This window comes from Gasterosteus aculeatus, chromosome 4 (assembly GCF_964276395.1).
Source record: "Gasterosteus aculeatus chromosome 4, fGasAcu3.hap1.1, whole genome shotgun sequence".
Lineage (NCBI taxonomy): Eukaryota > Metazoa > Chordata > Actinopteri > Perciformes > Gasterosteidae > Gasterosteus > Gasterosteus aculeatus.
The window spans coordinates 9,299,222-9,315,020 of record NC_135691.1 but is presented as its reverse complement, the minus strand read 5'-3'; the positions used below and the strand labels follow the sequence as shown (position 1 = coordinate 9,315,020).

Below are 15,799 nucleotides of genomic sequence, written 5' to 3'. Positions count from 1 at the left end.
GTAAATTCCTGGCGTCCTTGCTGCCAGTAAAATACCGTTAATTTACAGTGAATTTTTTTAGAGTGTAGAGAATAAAATAATCTAGCAAAGGAGTAAATGTACTTCACACAGGTTTTGCACGGAAAATAACTTTTAGGGCAATAAATAAGAACAAGACAGAATAACACAGATTCGACTATGAAAACAGTGGTTATCAAAAGGTTAAATTCAACGTTGAATGATTTGTTGTCAAAATAACAAAAAGGTAGAATATCCCTTCAGTTATTTCAGGGGATTAAATTGGGATTTTGGCATGTGGAGTTGAGATTATAGAGCTGGCCTCCGGTGAATGAATGTAAGTCAACGTCTCTTCCTCAGTGACAAAAAAATGAGTGTGTGTGTGTGTCTTTGGTTCTTCCATAATCTCCTGTCTTTGTGCGTCCCGCCGACAGTTTAAAAGCTTTCTATTTACCTTTCGCAGCCATTCGCAGATAATGTGTGTGTCTGTGTGAGAGACAGAGAGACAGGGACAGAGCACTGCACAGAGTCCTCCACCGGTGGGTGGACAGCTGGTCAAAAACAGGCGTTTTAGTCTCTAACAAACCGTGGCACGTCAAAGATGTAACGTAGACCGCAACACAGCAACGTGTAAAACGCCTCATTGATTCCCACCCGAGGCCTGGGGGGAAATTTAAAAAAAAGCTTTTGCTCACACACAACTGCAGCCGTTAATCATAAATGAAATTTTTACGAGGGACGGGGAAGAATATGATTGTCATACATTAAGCAAAACAAATGCGCAGTGGGAAGATCCTGCAGCTACAGCTGCTCCAAGTACCTCAGGTCATATTGGCTCCGGGAGCAAAAAGTGTTGAGATCTACTCTGTGTTGGATACGTGTGTTTATCTCGCTGTTCTGAATCTGTGCGTCTGTGCTTTTGCCAGGATGCACGTCAGTTTAGCGGACTTATTAGACGCCATCAGACGTCTGCTCTATCATCTGTCTGTCGTCTGAGTCTTTAAAGCTCTCTCCTTTAAAAGCAGCTGTTTTCGCTTCCCATGGCTTTTCCCCACAAACGCATACAGGCACATGTTCAATGCAAATGTTGGCAAAGAAAGAAAGAAAGAAACGCACAAACTGCATGAAAAACACATGCTTCTCTGAGGCTGAAGCGCTCGGTTTGAACGATTACTCGTGTGAACTGTTTTAAAGACAAGTCAACGCAGTTTGTCTTGTCATATGTTTATTTTAGATTTTCTGACTCATTGCAGACGTTGAGGTGTAAATCTGCACCGTTATCGTCCCTGAAAATAAAACAAATGTCCCTCACATCCTTCTCATCTCATCCATCAAGTCAATGAGCCACGAAGGTGGATGTTGGGGAAAGTTTCAACCGTTGTTGATCGAGATCACTCCAGGAGGAGTCACGTTGTTTACTGTCCCCTCCGCCTCCTGGACATTGATGAGTTGACCGAAGCTCACCTTGGCTTCTGGGACCAAAACGTGCCTCATGCACACGTGTCTTCTGTGAGACGCCCCACATGCACCCACCCATTCAAACCATTCAACCATCAGATGAATGAGCACCCAGCCCCATTTCTCCCTAATTGCTTTTGAAAACATGTCGGCGGGCTGAGCAACACGGGCAGCGACAGCTCGCGGTGTTTTCCTAAGAGACTAAGTCAACAAGCACAGACAGCGACATGAAAGGGCTCACACGCCTCCGCCGTTCTGCTCACTCACACGGACGACCGATTGATTAACTCGTAAATCATCCTCATTCAGGGGCCCCCGGGGGCCCTGAAGCGCCCCTTCACCTCCACCGACACCAACGCCAAGCCCCTCCCCCCCTGCCCACCTAAGAGGAAAAACGGCGGCGAGGAGCTGCGGCCCAACCCTGCGCCCTCCAGCTAAGTAAGTGGAGGCGGGATGTTTCAGCTCGTGGCAGAAGCCCAGGAGGAGGGAGAGGCCAGGTGGGGCAGGTACACCGGGTGCTACTGGGTATATTCATGGAAACGACAGGTATATAGAACCAGTGAGTGCTATTACACTGACATGGAGGGGTGGAGAGAGAAAGAGGGATACAAATATGTTGAAAAGACAAACGACAAGATCTGCCAAAAACAGAGAGAAACAGGGGGGGGGACGATATAGAGAGAAGGGGGGTGGGGGGGACGCTTAGAGGAATGCAGTAAATCCCAAAGAGACTGAACTATCCTCTGAAGAAAGAAAAGAGGAATTTTTATGTGCTGCAGGTGAGCAGGAGAGAGGGGGAAGAGGAGACGAGGAGGCAGACAGATGGAAAAAAAGAAAAGAGGGAGAGGACGCGGGGGTGGCCGAGGGAATTAGGGGGGAGGCTTCAAAAGGCTTTGATTGTGGCAGAGGGAAAGGGACACATGGGGGGTTGAAATGGAGCAAAAGTGGCAAGAAAATGACACAAAGTGGCTTCTCGGGCCGTTAGGGAGAGGATGGCGTGTGCGTGGACACGGTGGACGAGGGCAGGAGGACATGTGGCAAAAAGATTGGGAGACAGAGTGTGACCAAAAAAGAAAAAGAAAGAAAAGCAGATAAATAGGAGAGAGACAGACGGACGGGGAGAAAGAGGAGGTGTGAGTATAAGGGTATCTGAGGATCTTAAAGGCATACGGGAGACAACACAAAAATCGTGTTTAATATTATCAGGGTAAAGACGGACCACCTTCGATGGGCTCTTCATTTGTTTGGCCTATTGATTCATGTAACATTACTGTAATAGTTCAGGACTTATTGGATTGCTCAATATTTTAGTACCGTCTACCGAGCATCAGCTTTAATGTCCCATTATTGTTGCTGTATATCTGCTTAAAAAAATACCTGTGATTAAATGGATTTTTCCAAAAAGCTTTCAACTCTATGACACCGTATACGAGGGACATGGACGCATCCATTAATCCACGCGTTTTTCTTACACTAAAAGGAGGCAAAGTGTGGATCGATGGAGCGAACTTAAAAGAGCAGAAGAAGAAGTGCGCACCGGTTTGAACAGAACGCGGCGAGCGCGTCGATGTCGCCTGCTGACGGTATCCGATATTATCGGCGGTGTCTCGCCAGCTGAGTCACACCAATGGGGTTTGGCGATTGTGTTGAGCGTTATAGTTGGAGCCGTTTGTCTCTGAAAGAGAGAGAGAGAGAGAGAGAGAGAGAGAGAGAGAGAGAGAGAGAGAGAGAGAGAGAGAGAGAGAGAGGGAGAGAGAGAGAGAGAGAGAGAGAGAGAGGGAGAGAGAGAGAGAGAGAGAGAGAGAGAGAGAGAGGGAGAGAGAGAGAGAGAGAGAGAGAGAGAGAGAGAGAGAGAGAGAGAGAGAGGGGGACAGGCAACGCTGAGTGATGGCTGTTAGATAGTTACGCATGACGGGCCTTATTCCAACAAAGCTGTGACACAGAGATAATGATTCACACACGTGCTGCGCTTGCAAGCCCACTCGACAATACACGCACACAGAGCAAACCCACGCGCGCAGACTACACAAAGCTGCCTTTGTTGACGACTGGCGGCCCTTCAGTCTCACTTGAATGTAAAAAGCATACCCCGTCTTGTGAGTGTGTTAAGTCACGTCCCCGTCAGCGTTAACCCTTTCCCTTGATGATGATGATGATGATGATTTCAAGGTGCGTGTGGACACTTGTTTGTCAGCACATGGTCCTGATTTGTGCGTGCATGTGTGTGTGTGTGTGTGTGTGTGTGTGTGTGTGTGTCAAGGTGGGCGTTTGCTGTTTTGTGCAGGTGTGTAGCTCAAAGGTGATGGAAAGGAGATTCTCATTGATCCTTTAATATCTGGCCTTGGGCAAAGAGAGGGAGCCAGTGAGCTTCAGAGCAAGTGTGTTTGTGTGTGTGCGTGCGTGTGCGTGTTTGTGTGTGGGATGGGACGGGATGGGGGGAACAAAGATAACAGGTGAGGAAGCAGTAAAAGAGTCCGTGTGTGGCAGAGAAGAGAGGAGCAGGGCAGCATGGCGGCATTGACACACAGACACAACAAGAGAGCATTGTGGTTTGTGGGATTAGGATGTGGGGCATGGGGGGGGGGGGGGGGGGGGGGTGTACCTGTGCCCGTTTCATGTAAATCCCTCATTGTCACATGTCAGAGAGATGGGGTTTTGGGGGGAGGGGGTGGGGGTGGGGGGGAAGAGGAGCTTCGTGAGATAGTGTGATGAGAATAGAAAGCAAAGTGGGAGGTGGGAAAGGAGGAAAAATGAGAGATCGTAAATTTTCACCGGGACGGACGAATAAAAACTCTCTCGTCTCTCTTGCTCTACTTTCTTGTGATGGATGTGAGCCGGCCTTTGTCTCGCTGACCCCAAACTCCTCTCCCCTTGTGCCAATCACCCGAAACCATCCCTATAAAACTGAAACCATAGCAAACAAAAATCCCATAAGCATTTTTTTTTTGCCTCCCCTCCCAAAAGGCTCCCAAAAGACCAATAACACTCTGCGCTCTGTACAAAAGCTCGTATTTATTCTCTCTTGAGTTACATTACAGTATATTCACACCGCGGAGAAAAATAAATAAACATCTCGTTCAATAAATATTATAGAGATATGATCCATAACCTTTAGCCGTGTCAGCCGACGCACATTGTAGAGACATAACAGTGGATTTATTCACAAAAATAAATCAACTTAAAGGAAAAAGTGTCTAATTTCATGTGTCGAAAGGCACAAAAGATTCACATAAATGTGTCAAAATTTTTCTGTTTAGAGGTGTGAAGTTACTAAATGGATTAGTTAGAAAATGTATTTCCACTCTCACATTTGCCTTTTGGAAATGAATGTAAAATGTTAAATAAACATACACCTTAAATGTCACAATCTGTCCAATACATGTGCCGGATTGTTTGTGTGGTTCTGATACTGCAACATGGTTTTTAGTCTGGATTAAACAAACAAGATTTTACTTGTTGATTAGTTTAAAGGTGCTCAAGGGGGGTTTTATCTGGCTAGTGCGTCCCCTTCTTTCCAGTCTTTATATTAAATTCATATTTTAGTGTACAAATATGGAAGTGGTACCCATTTTACAATTTTACTCCCAGCAAGAATGCTTAAATGTTTCCCGATACTCTATTTTCAAAAAACACAAAACTGTGGTACCGTTTGGTAAAACGCTTCAAGCTAACCATGTGTGTCAGCAGTGACATCAATACGAAATTGGCACAAATGTGTGAGCAGTGAAAACAAAAGCGTGTGTGTGTGTGTCTGCACAGTATGTGTAGCGCTGTTGTGGGGTTACTGTAACTGACCAGCAGACTTCTGATTACTCAGCAAAGCTGTGCTCACCCCCCCTGACTCACGCCTCCTCCCGTCTTCCTCTTCCTCTCCTCCTCTTCATCCCCTTCGGCCATTTCCTCCTCTCCTTTTGTCTTCCACCCATCCAGAAGTTTTCTTCCATTACAGAAGATGAACGTTTGCTGATTCACACATCTGGGGATCACTGAATCGGCTTTAACTCAATGGCTGCACTGTTTGTCACTCGCCGCCCCCCCTGTGTGTGTGGAACCACCTACGGTGGTATTTCTGTTGATCTATGAGCCGTGCAGTCCGGTAACTCTGCCCAGCCTCAGTGTGTCCCGCTCAATGAGCTGCTGTGTGCATCGGGCCGGGCGGCGCTGCCGGTAATGTGTCCTATATTCCGTCAGTGCTCCCAAATCGTTCTTCATTCACTTACTCCAGCACGGCGTGACTGAATGCTTTAATGTTCTATTGTCTGTCGAGCTCTCGGGTTTGTTCGCTCTCATTTGGTGCAAACAATAGACTGTGTGATGAACTGCCCTCGGAGCGTCTCCGCGTCGTCGCCTCAGCCTCTGAGTCGCTTCTTGAGGCGGTTGAAGTCCTTCGCCGAGCGCCACAGCCAAGTCTGCAGCTCCCTCAATATCCAAAAGCCCTCCACCTTCCTGGCAAAGTCGTTCATCGTCGGCCGCACCGACAGCAGCGAGGAGGAGGGGGAGGCGGGGGAGAGGAGCGGAGTCGAAAGGGGAGGCGAAAGGAGGGAGGTCCCCCTTTGTAAAGACAGGGGAACCGGGCGGGGGAGGAGGGTGTGCTCCTCACCGGACCCGAACTGGTAGAGTAAGGACAGTGTGGACAGAGGAGGCTGGAGGGTGGGAGCGAGGAGGGAGCGAGGAGGCCGACGCTGGTGATGGAAAGTGGAGTAAGGGGCCTCCGTGTCTGTTTGCTTCTCCTCCTCCTCCTCCTCCTCCTCCTCCTCACCCCTCAAGCCCCTGCGTCCCTCCACAATAAATCCGTCTTCTTCTCTCAGTGTGTCCGTGTGACGAGAGTTCAGATTGTAGCTGTATTGATTGCTCGGCAGTTGAAGGAAGGTGGAGCCGCCCGCAGTCGGGTACGACCCTTCTGCCCAGGGGTCGCGCTGCGCCTCCTCCTCCCCGCCATCCCCGCCGACGCTCAACAGCCTCCGCCTCCTCCATCCCTCCTCGCCTGCCTCTCGCTCCAGCTGCTCGTCCTCCTGCTCCCCTTCTCTCTCTCCTTCGGGCCGCTTCCCGCTCGGCGGCTCTTCCCTCCTCCCCCTCCTCCCTCTTTCTCCTCTTCCCTTCTCCCTCAATCCGCCGCCACCACCTCCTCCGGCTGCGGTCGCGTCCGCTCTCCTCCCCTCCCTTCCTCTTCTCTTTTCCACCGCTTCTACAGTGACGTCGTCCCCCCTCTCTCCTCGGGCCGGCGTCTTTCCGCTACGTTTCCGCTGACCGGGCGTCGTCCTCGTCCCGGCTCTTGACCTGTAAAGGCTCCGGGTCATCAGCGGAGCGGGTCGGTCGCCGCCCGGCCCCCTCGGAGGGTACTGCAGCTCGCCGGCGTCAGCGGAGGGAGGAGGAAGCGCGTAGCCGAGGGTGGTCATCAGCGCAGATATGGAGCCCAGCAGCCCGTCCAAGCCTGTGCAAAAGTGCAGCAGGGAGGTCTTGAGGGAGGGGCAGAGGGTGGAGCGGGCCAACTCCCGGACCGCGGCCAGCAGGACGGAGTAGGCCTTCTGGTTCTGGGCGAGCCGAGCCTGGTTCTCCAGGCCGTGCCACAGCTCCAGGCGGGTGGCGGCGCTGGGCAGGGACAGAGCGGTGCTGTTGGGCCGAGGAGGGGAGAAGTCCTTCTCGTTGAATGGAGGGCCCAGGTAGGTCAGCTGGAGGGGATAAACACAGGGCGGAGAAGGTTACGGGTGATTCTGGTTTATTACGTATTTTCAATAGTTTGGGCTTTCTAGAGCTCTGTCGCTACGCTCGCCGAGCCCAGAAACGTGAGGTCAGGCAGGTTGTCAACGAGCCAACAGCTTAGAAAGATTATCTCAACGACTTCATTTGGAAGTTATACTGAACGTGAGTGATTCTGTCACGTCTGTAATAATACATCATCTAGGCGGAAAAAAACTCCGGTAGCGAGACAATATGTGATGGATTTGTACTTTGGCTTCATGTTCTCTTCCGAATTAGTTTAGCCATTAGTCCAATGTCAGCTCTCTTTCAGCTCTGTTTTTCATCTGTGGGAAATATCTACCTTTTTAGCTGCTTAATGCCCACTATGTTCACTGGCCGCATCACTCTGACTGTTTGGAGCACAGCAGGTCCTCTGGTTTTAAGACGACCCAATGAGAGCTTTAAGGCGCGATGAAGCCGAGAGGAGCCGTGGATTCGGGGGTTTATCCTCTGTGGGTTCACCACGAGCCATTCAAGTGCTCACATTGGTTTCGTGTTGCCACATTGTTATTGTAAAACTATAGATTTGAACGGCTTTAACAGGAAGTGAAGAAGCGATCTGAAACAAAACCCGGCTCACATATATGTCTTTGATTTCCTTGAGCTGGTACTCCAGGTACTTGGTCAGCTCGTACGTGCTTTCTATCGAACTCCTCTCGCTGGCCAGGTTGGGCGAAGTATCCAGCGCCGTCGCCATGGCAGCGGCCAACAGCAAGACTAGCTGGCGTTGATGCACTGTGGAGAAAATCAAAAAGTGATTAAAGCGGTTCGGGATGTTTCTTTAAGGACACTGGCGTCATGGGTGATAATCAGCACACACTGAAGAGGGATTCGTAATCATAACAAGAGGGAATGTACCTCAGCCATTATTTTCTCAGGCGATTATATAACTTGAATGCTTGGTTTTTAATTAATATGATGATTCGAGAACTCAACGGACAGAAATCACGTCCAGCTACAGTCGGTCGCTGCGCCATCACACTGTTTATAGGATTTCTTTTTTTTACAATATTCTGGTTTATTTCTTTGTCTCTATGGCGATGGCCTCGTCTGTTTACATACTGCCAGGTCGGAGTCATCGGACACTGCCAATAAAGCTTTTTTCCGTTTCCAATCTAATTTTAGAGGTTTCTGGCTGTGGGAGGTTTACTCTGGCTTCAAATAAAACCTCACTTAATAGCTTCAGAGAGCCTATGTTCAATGCACCAGCCTGTCAGGCAAAGAGTCGCATTAACACACACACACACATGTACAGATCCCAGACATGAGGCTCTCTTTACAATCACAAACACAAATGTGTTGCATGTTTGCTGTGGACTTGTTTAGTTTTCAGAGTGTTTGTGTAGGTGTTTTATATTACTGCGTGAGTGTTTGTGAGGATATTTGTAGCCGTAATTTTATATATGGATGAAATTTACATTGCTGCGAGTGTGTGTTTTTTTTAGGGGGGGGCCACAGGGAGAATGTTACGCTTAGAAACCTTTTTGGTTCTCCTGTTCTCGGATTTCAAACAGAGAAAATTGGAGGCGAAAGGTGGTTTTCAACATTACGGGCGCTCGTGTACGTCCACTCCTCTTCGTCCCCTGCTCGCCGTCTCCGCACACCTTCACCTTCACTGCACACACATGTCTTTGGTTTGTCTCTGGTCTCTGTCACCCTTTTCCTTCCTCTCTGCACTCCCCCCTCCTCCTGACACCCAGGCGACAGTGCTTCATGCTTGTAATCAAAGGTAAAAAGTGCTGCTGTACAACAGGTCTGGAATATGTGTTGCACAATGTGTGTCAACTTTCTCTGTCTCTGTCTCTGACTCACTCGGGTCTCTCGTTGCCTCATCAATTTAATCCCTCTGTCCTCTCGAACGAGTCACTGCCCATTTTCTGTCTTTGTCATCATACCCCCCCCCATGGCTTTTATCCCTTTTATGCCTCTGGGGAAAATAACTGCAGCCAATTAACCCCGATTAGCTCTCCTGCTCTCCCTCTATTGCCCCTTTTTTCTTTCATCCGTCATGGGCCCCGCGGGAAGAAAATTAACTGGTTTAAACACTCAACGCGCATTCAGGGGTTTTAGGAAAAACAAGTTCTGACCTTAAAATGTCGACACCTTTTTCTTCTGACTCAACCGCTTACATTTGACGCATCAGCACGCACGGGTTGGGTCGAAACCCAATGATGTCACGCACTCCATATTACTCATACACAAAAATGTGTAGCATAATTGTAATTACAACAATTTCAAAAATGTGTTGTATTTACATAGTTTTTGTTCTTTTGGCCTTTGCCCAAACATGTCAGGAAGAAAGAAAATCACCAGAATAAATTGACTTTGGTTGTGTTACAAATTGAAATGACGACATGGCAACAACGAGTAACTGTCGTGACATTTTCAGCCTAACAAGCTGAAGCTCGCTGAAGTTGCAGATTGAATGACAGTTTTTGGAAACCGGCAGTTTGAAATTAAAACAGGATTAGAAGTGAGGGCCTGGTAGAACGCCCACTACCTGTTGACCCTGAGTTGTCGGCTTCCTCAAAGCTTTTCCCCAGAATATTTTCTAAAACACAGGTTGGACTTGGGCAATTCCCACATGCTCCCGCACACACCTTGAAATCAGTCGGCTATAGTGCAACCTGCGCCAGCCAAGCCCTGTCCGATCTCCTCGCCCTCAAAACCCTCATCACCTGTCGGAAGCAATAAGCATCTTTCAACCACGCCTGAACATTTGGAGCTCATCAAGCGCCGGTTCCTCCTCCATTAGCATCAAAACACCCCTAAATCAACACGACATCTCCCAGTAAACAGGCCTGAAGGAAGGGGACACACACACAGGCAACAAGGGTGGCATTCAGAAGGAATAAACAGGTACCCAAAAAAAGGAGCCTGGGATACGGAAAGAAAATTCTACTTGGTAAAAATCAACCCAAACGGTTCCAAACTGCTTTGCTTTGCTTTGTCTGCAGCCACATGTTCGGAGATGATTGCCAGACGTAAAAGCCTCTTGCTGTTGTTGTGGAGCGCCGACATGTCTTAAAAGCATCCTGCGCTCCGGCTTAAAACGACTGCTGTTTTGTACCAAAAAACTGAGACAACTGGAACCCAGGACCAGGTTGTCGTTATATAACATTACATTGAGCAATACACTTTGTAGGCGGCATGTAGCCCGACTTCAAGGCTGAGCCCTGCAGCCGGGGGGGCGGGCTGTGTACCTGGCAGTGGAGGCGCACTCCGCAGGGCAGGTTGGAAACCAGAACATTCTCCGTGGGAGAATTGCGTTACGGCAACACAGGGGTTCCCTGCAGCCGCCAACCATGACACACCCTCATGTGCACTGCTGTGAGTGTGAAACGTATTTTGACACACTTACCCATCAGGGTTTCACATATTATGTGCACAACCGATCGCACGGTTTGTTCGCTGGTTCTAAAGTTAGATCCCGCTCTGGAGTCTGGCCGCCATCTGCGGTTGCAGAGCTCAACGTGAGCTTCGGCCATCGGAGCTTCTGAGCTCCTGATAGGTAAAAAACTGAGGATCGACCACCTCGCACCCTTCAGAGGGTGCAAGGTGGCGATCTGGATAGTTTCAGAGAGTGTTTTGGTAAACCAGTGTGCTGTGGGCGTTGTACTGCCTCCATCCAAGAGGACTATCTCATCTTTTCCAACATGCACCACCACTAGAGGATTTAAAACAAAGTACTAAAACAGAATTTGGTAATGTTGGAAATCCATGCGCGAGGTAATCTTTCCAGTCTGGTCCAAGAAAAAAATATGTCTGCAGAGCCAAAAGAGGTTGCCCTTCATTGCATTAAGCATACAAAAGAAGTCTTAAACAAAAAGAAAACATCAGCATCAAGTAGAAGATGTTGGAAATCGGCCCAAATTGGATGTTTAATTGTTCCATTGTGCAGCGCAACGATGCCTAGGGTGACCACAGTCAATTGTCCTGCCAAACTGTTGGTGAGTCTCTAACATGGTTTAACATTCATCGGGCAATGCGGCCCGATTTTGAAACAAAATGTTGGAACCGCAGTGTGTTTCCCAGAACGCAAACAACGTGCCGCCGACTGCATCCTCTCACTCCTCACTCTTCAGTGAGTTGTCTAGTCACCGTTCAGGACAATATTGGACAATGATGTATCCAGCCATGTTTCATGCTACCGTCAGGAGACACATCACTCAGAGTTCCATCTGATTTAAATTTGACCCGCTAATGACTTTTGATCAGATTCATGTTTTTCATTTCAGACCGAAAGAAATCTGATGGCCATTTGATAATTCTTCATTTGGGTTGCAATTCTGTTCAGTTCAGTTGGTAACATTGACAGTCAGGGGTCAGGGTCAGTGTTGTGTCTGTGTACAGTTAAATGCCAGATTTATGTGCAGTCTGTACTCAATCAAATGTGCATTCCTTTACTAACTCAACACACACGCACACATGCATCCAGATTGTGCACTAGAGATCCATATTTGCACAACCTTATCCTGAATAAATACATATAAGAAAGACATTTTTCCCATCTCTTGTTCCAAGAAATTCCATCATCTGTAGTTTGTTCATGCTGAATTTAGAATTGATCCTCCTGGCACCGGCACGGGCAGCCAAGCGACATCGGTGATCCAGAAAAACAAAGATGAAAGAAAACAATCGAAGGAGCCAATAAAATTGCTGTTTGTGCCCAGAATCTCTTTGTGAAACTATGTCTCACTGGTCGTAAACTCAATGTCCTCTGTGCACTTCCCCTTCTTAGCCCGATGTCTGTGTCCCCTCTTCACCTTATAAACAAATCCATCCATGCATTTGCGTTTTTAAATCTGTGGATTCCAATCGGGCCGAGCTTTATCGCCATGTTTGGTTTCAATTTTGTTGTACCTTCATGCGTCTCCCTTTGCCCCTCAATCTTTCTGAAACATCAAACCTTCTTTTTTAAAGTCTCCTTCCTTACTCTCCCTAATTACCGTCCCCCTCTCTTCCTTTCACTAATTGGCTCCACTCATTCCCTCCATCTACATCTTTCCTCCTTCCCTTTTCAGACCTTCGGTCTTTAATTTACCACTGAAAGCCCCCTCGCTGCACTCACGATCTCCCCTCATGGTTTTCTCCTAAATAGTACACCCAAACAGAACAAGACAAGATATAATTTCAATGCCTCTGCTCCGTCACCAGGTTTAAGAGAAACTTGTGGAATCAAACAATTAATCAAATTATTGTTAGTTGACAGGAAATAAAATGACGACCACTCTGTTAGTGGATTCGTAATTTGAACCGTTTTTCTTTAAAGTGAAATCGTGTCAAATAAGAAAGAATTTGTCTAATTTGATTACAGGCCCATGCTGAATATGAAGGAGTTTGGGACTTTTAAAACGGGATATAATGATGTCATGTCTAGGAAATGGTGTGTCTTCTGATAGAAAAAGCCATCTGCAGACATATTGTTGTTGAAAAGATTTGTTGGCTCACTTGTTTTATATTTCAACTTTTCTATGTAAACTATTTATTTGATCCCACTATTTTTACTGATCTGTGTGTGTGGTGCCTCAGTATATGTACATGTATTTATCACATCAATCATTTTTCTTATAATTGATGCATAAGCTGCACCTTTGGTTAACTATGTTGTGGTGTGCTGAGCAGTTTTCTTGTGTATCTCTTGTTATTTGTTACCAAAACTAGTTTCCCCTCTGGAGATTACAAATGAAAATGTTATCAATGAGGAGCTTGAGATTCTTCGCGGCCGTATTAAGGGTCTGAATCAGGAGAGTGAGGAGAGATGTTCTGGGGGTCTTGAGGGACAGAGGAGAGGAGGAGAAGGAAGAGGGGATTTGAAAGGAAGGAGGCATAGGAAAAGAAGTTGGTGGAGGGGAGGGAGAGAGGGAGAGTTTTCTGAAGCGAGGGGCCATGTTAATTTGGGAAAAATGTAAACAGCATGTGTAACTGTTCAAAGCGTGACCGACTCATTTTATATCATTCCCCCCTACTCTCTTCTCTCTCTTTCCCTCTGGGTGCTGCTAACTTCTGTCAATCGGGAATCTGCACTGCATTAACCCCTCTTCCGCCAGTTCCTCTCTGCTTCTCTCTCCCTCTATTTACTTTTATCCGTCCCTACCTCTCTTTACCCCCCCTCAGCGCCCCCCTCAGCGCCCCCCACCTCCACAAATCCTCCTGACAGCCACATATATACCGTGAAGAATTGAGGACGGTGGTGAGCGAGTCAAAAGATGTGAAAGGGTCACTTTTTCTCTTCCACCATTCCTTCCTTCCCTCCCTCCCCCCTCTCTCTGTCTTTCTCTGTCCCTCTCTCCTTTCACTCTTCCTTTGTTTCTTCCTTTTGGCTGGTGTGCTTAAGCTTGCAGGTCCAACACACACTAAATCTTTTATCTGAAACACACCGACACTAATTCACTCCTGACAGAAATAACAAACCTTGTCACTGTGTGTGTGTGTGTGTGTGTGTGTGTGTGTGTGAGAGAGAAAGAGAAAAAACATGTGCAATTATGTGTTGTTTTGTGTGTCTACCTGGCGAGGTGCGTTTGTTTGTGTGTGTTTGTGTTGTTGGTGTGAGCTCAGCGTGTATTTATTTGCTTTGCGTATCAGAGGGAGCAGCAGTTTTTTGTTTTTTCACGTCATGTGAACCGGCCGGCCATCAGCACATTTGGCCTCGCGGTGTGACCACCTAGAGGAGAGCGAGGGAGGAAGGAAGGAGAGAGGGATGGTGAGCTGTAGTGGACAGAGAGGGGGGAGAGAAAGAGGAAAAGACAAACTTGGTGATCTTCACTTCAGCGCATCATTTCAAGCTCTCCTCTGCACGACTTTCTGTCACCTCCCTTCCCATCCTTTCATAGACGGAGAACAGCAGCCGCACCACGAAAGAATGAGAAATGTGTGTGTGCGGTGTGTGTGTGTGTGTGTGTGTGTGTGTGTGTGTGTGTGCGAGCTCACACCCTGACTAACTTGAATCATGTACTTTCTCATATCACTGACAGCTAACCAGACAGGGGCTTTAGCTGCCTCTGACCTCCTCAACCCGGGTCATTTTTTACTGTGAATGAGAACACCTCCCCTTCTCTCTTTGACACACACACTTTCTTTCAGGATTCCCTCTCTCTATATACCCCCATCGGCCCCTTTATTGTTAATCTCACAACTCTGTTTACATTTTTTTGATGATAAAACAGCATCTCTAAAAATAACAAAAGTTTGATTTTGTTTTGAACAAGTTTGCTTGATCTGCACATGATTTTGTATGTATTTCTTTGGTAGATCCAAACCCATCTGTTGCTTTGTCATCAATCTCCTTGTAAAGAAAGGATAGAAATTTGTATCCATATGTAAACTAAAATGGTATTTTAAAAACGTTGCAAATACAATTTGCGTTTCTTTTTTTCTAGAATTACAAAAAAACAAACAATTAAATGTAATATAAGACCATGCACAATTAGAAACTTAAAGGTTGGCTGCAAAATGCTCAAACAACCCACAGGATGGATGATATTTTATCGCGCAAAAACGGCGAACACGTGGCATATATTTTCATCATTTACAAAACTAATTTGATTTGCAAAAAAATATATAATAAACAATAAACGACGTCAATATTTGACGTAAATATATGACCAAATAACACAGTATATATATATACAACTCCCATAAAATAATTGAATTAAACACTTACCTGCGCAAAGCATTTTCTTTTTATCCCAATCCCTTTATTCCGTTCAGTCCGCTCTCGCAACTCGGTCCACTGTTGAATTTTAACGGCCCCGATAAGAACGTCTTCTTTTCCTTCTTGTGGATCGGTTTGCTTTCACATGAACCGGTTCATGGTTCGATGCTCCGCCGGCTTGACGTGTGTGGTCCGTGTGACGGACTGAAGGACGCAGCAGCCTTTATGTACCTCCTCCCTCTCTCTCTCTCTCTCTCTCTCTCCCTCTCTCTCTCTCCCCCCCCCCTCCTCCCCATCCCCGGTCTCTCCTTTTTTCGTTGTCCTCCTCCTCGGAGCCGGTGATTCACCGGGTTGGGAACACGTCACAAATCATGTGCGCGTCTGTCTCCGCTCGTCATCCTCCCGAGCGCGCGATCGGGTCGGCGGCCGTTTGATCTGTAATCCGCTTCCCTTCTAATCAGGTGCGCGAGTTCACGGAGACGCCGGCAGCTCTTCGACTCTCAAATCATCCTGAAAATAAGAAGAAGTTACATTCCATTTTCGGCTTTTTTTCTCTCTAATTCATCAGGCCGTTTCTTGCCTTTTTTGTATAGGCGTCTATTTGTTCCCCATCAGCGGCCTACTCGGGAGACTAGAACACTAAAAACAACAACAAAAAATCTTTCTTTTTTTTTACGCAAGGAAGGCCAAACGTCATTTTGAAATAACATGTGGGTATATATGAATAACAAAAAAATATCAGGGAATAAACGAATAAAATTCAGGGAAGATTTCCTGTGCATAGTTGTTGACAGGAATATTATAAGCACGCTGGGGCCTATAAATGTAGAGGCCTCACATAAACTGTATTACGAAAAACACGTTGTCAATGGAGCATGACACACACTTTACACCCGTTAGGAAACATGAGAAAGGGGAACGAGTACAAGTATTTGACTGCTGCATTCGTTC

The 15,799-nt window shown here is 47.0% G+C and overlaps 1 protein-coding gene across 1 annotated transcript; it reads right to left on the bottom strand.

The window, feature by feature from the left end:
- Positions 1–4,447: 4,447 nt before the first annotated feature.
- Positions 4,448–15,047, bottom strand: clcf1 (cardiotrophin-like cytokine factor 1). Its single transcript, XM_040172783.2, has 3 exons — positions 14,858–15,047; positions 7,775–7,929; positions 4,448–7,124 (listed from the first exon to the last, which is right to left on the bottom strand). The coding sequence occupies exons 1-3, from the start codon at positions 14,868–14,870 to the stop codon at positions 5,805–5,807; spliced, it is 1,488 nt and encodes a 495-aa protein (XP_040028717.2). The 5' UTR covers positions 14,871–15,047; the 3' UTR covers positions 4,448–5,804.
- Positions 15,048–15,799: the final 752 nt, after the last annotated feature.

Coding starts and splice junctions, on each gene's coding strand:
- clcf1 (XM_040172783.2), bottom strand. Junction 7,125..7,774: donor AGGAAATCAAAGACATATAT/GTGAGCCGGGTT, acceptor TATCCCCTCCAG/CTGACCTACCTGGGCCCTCC.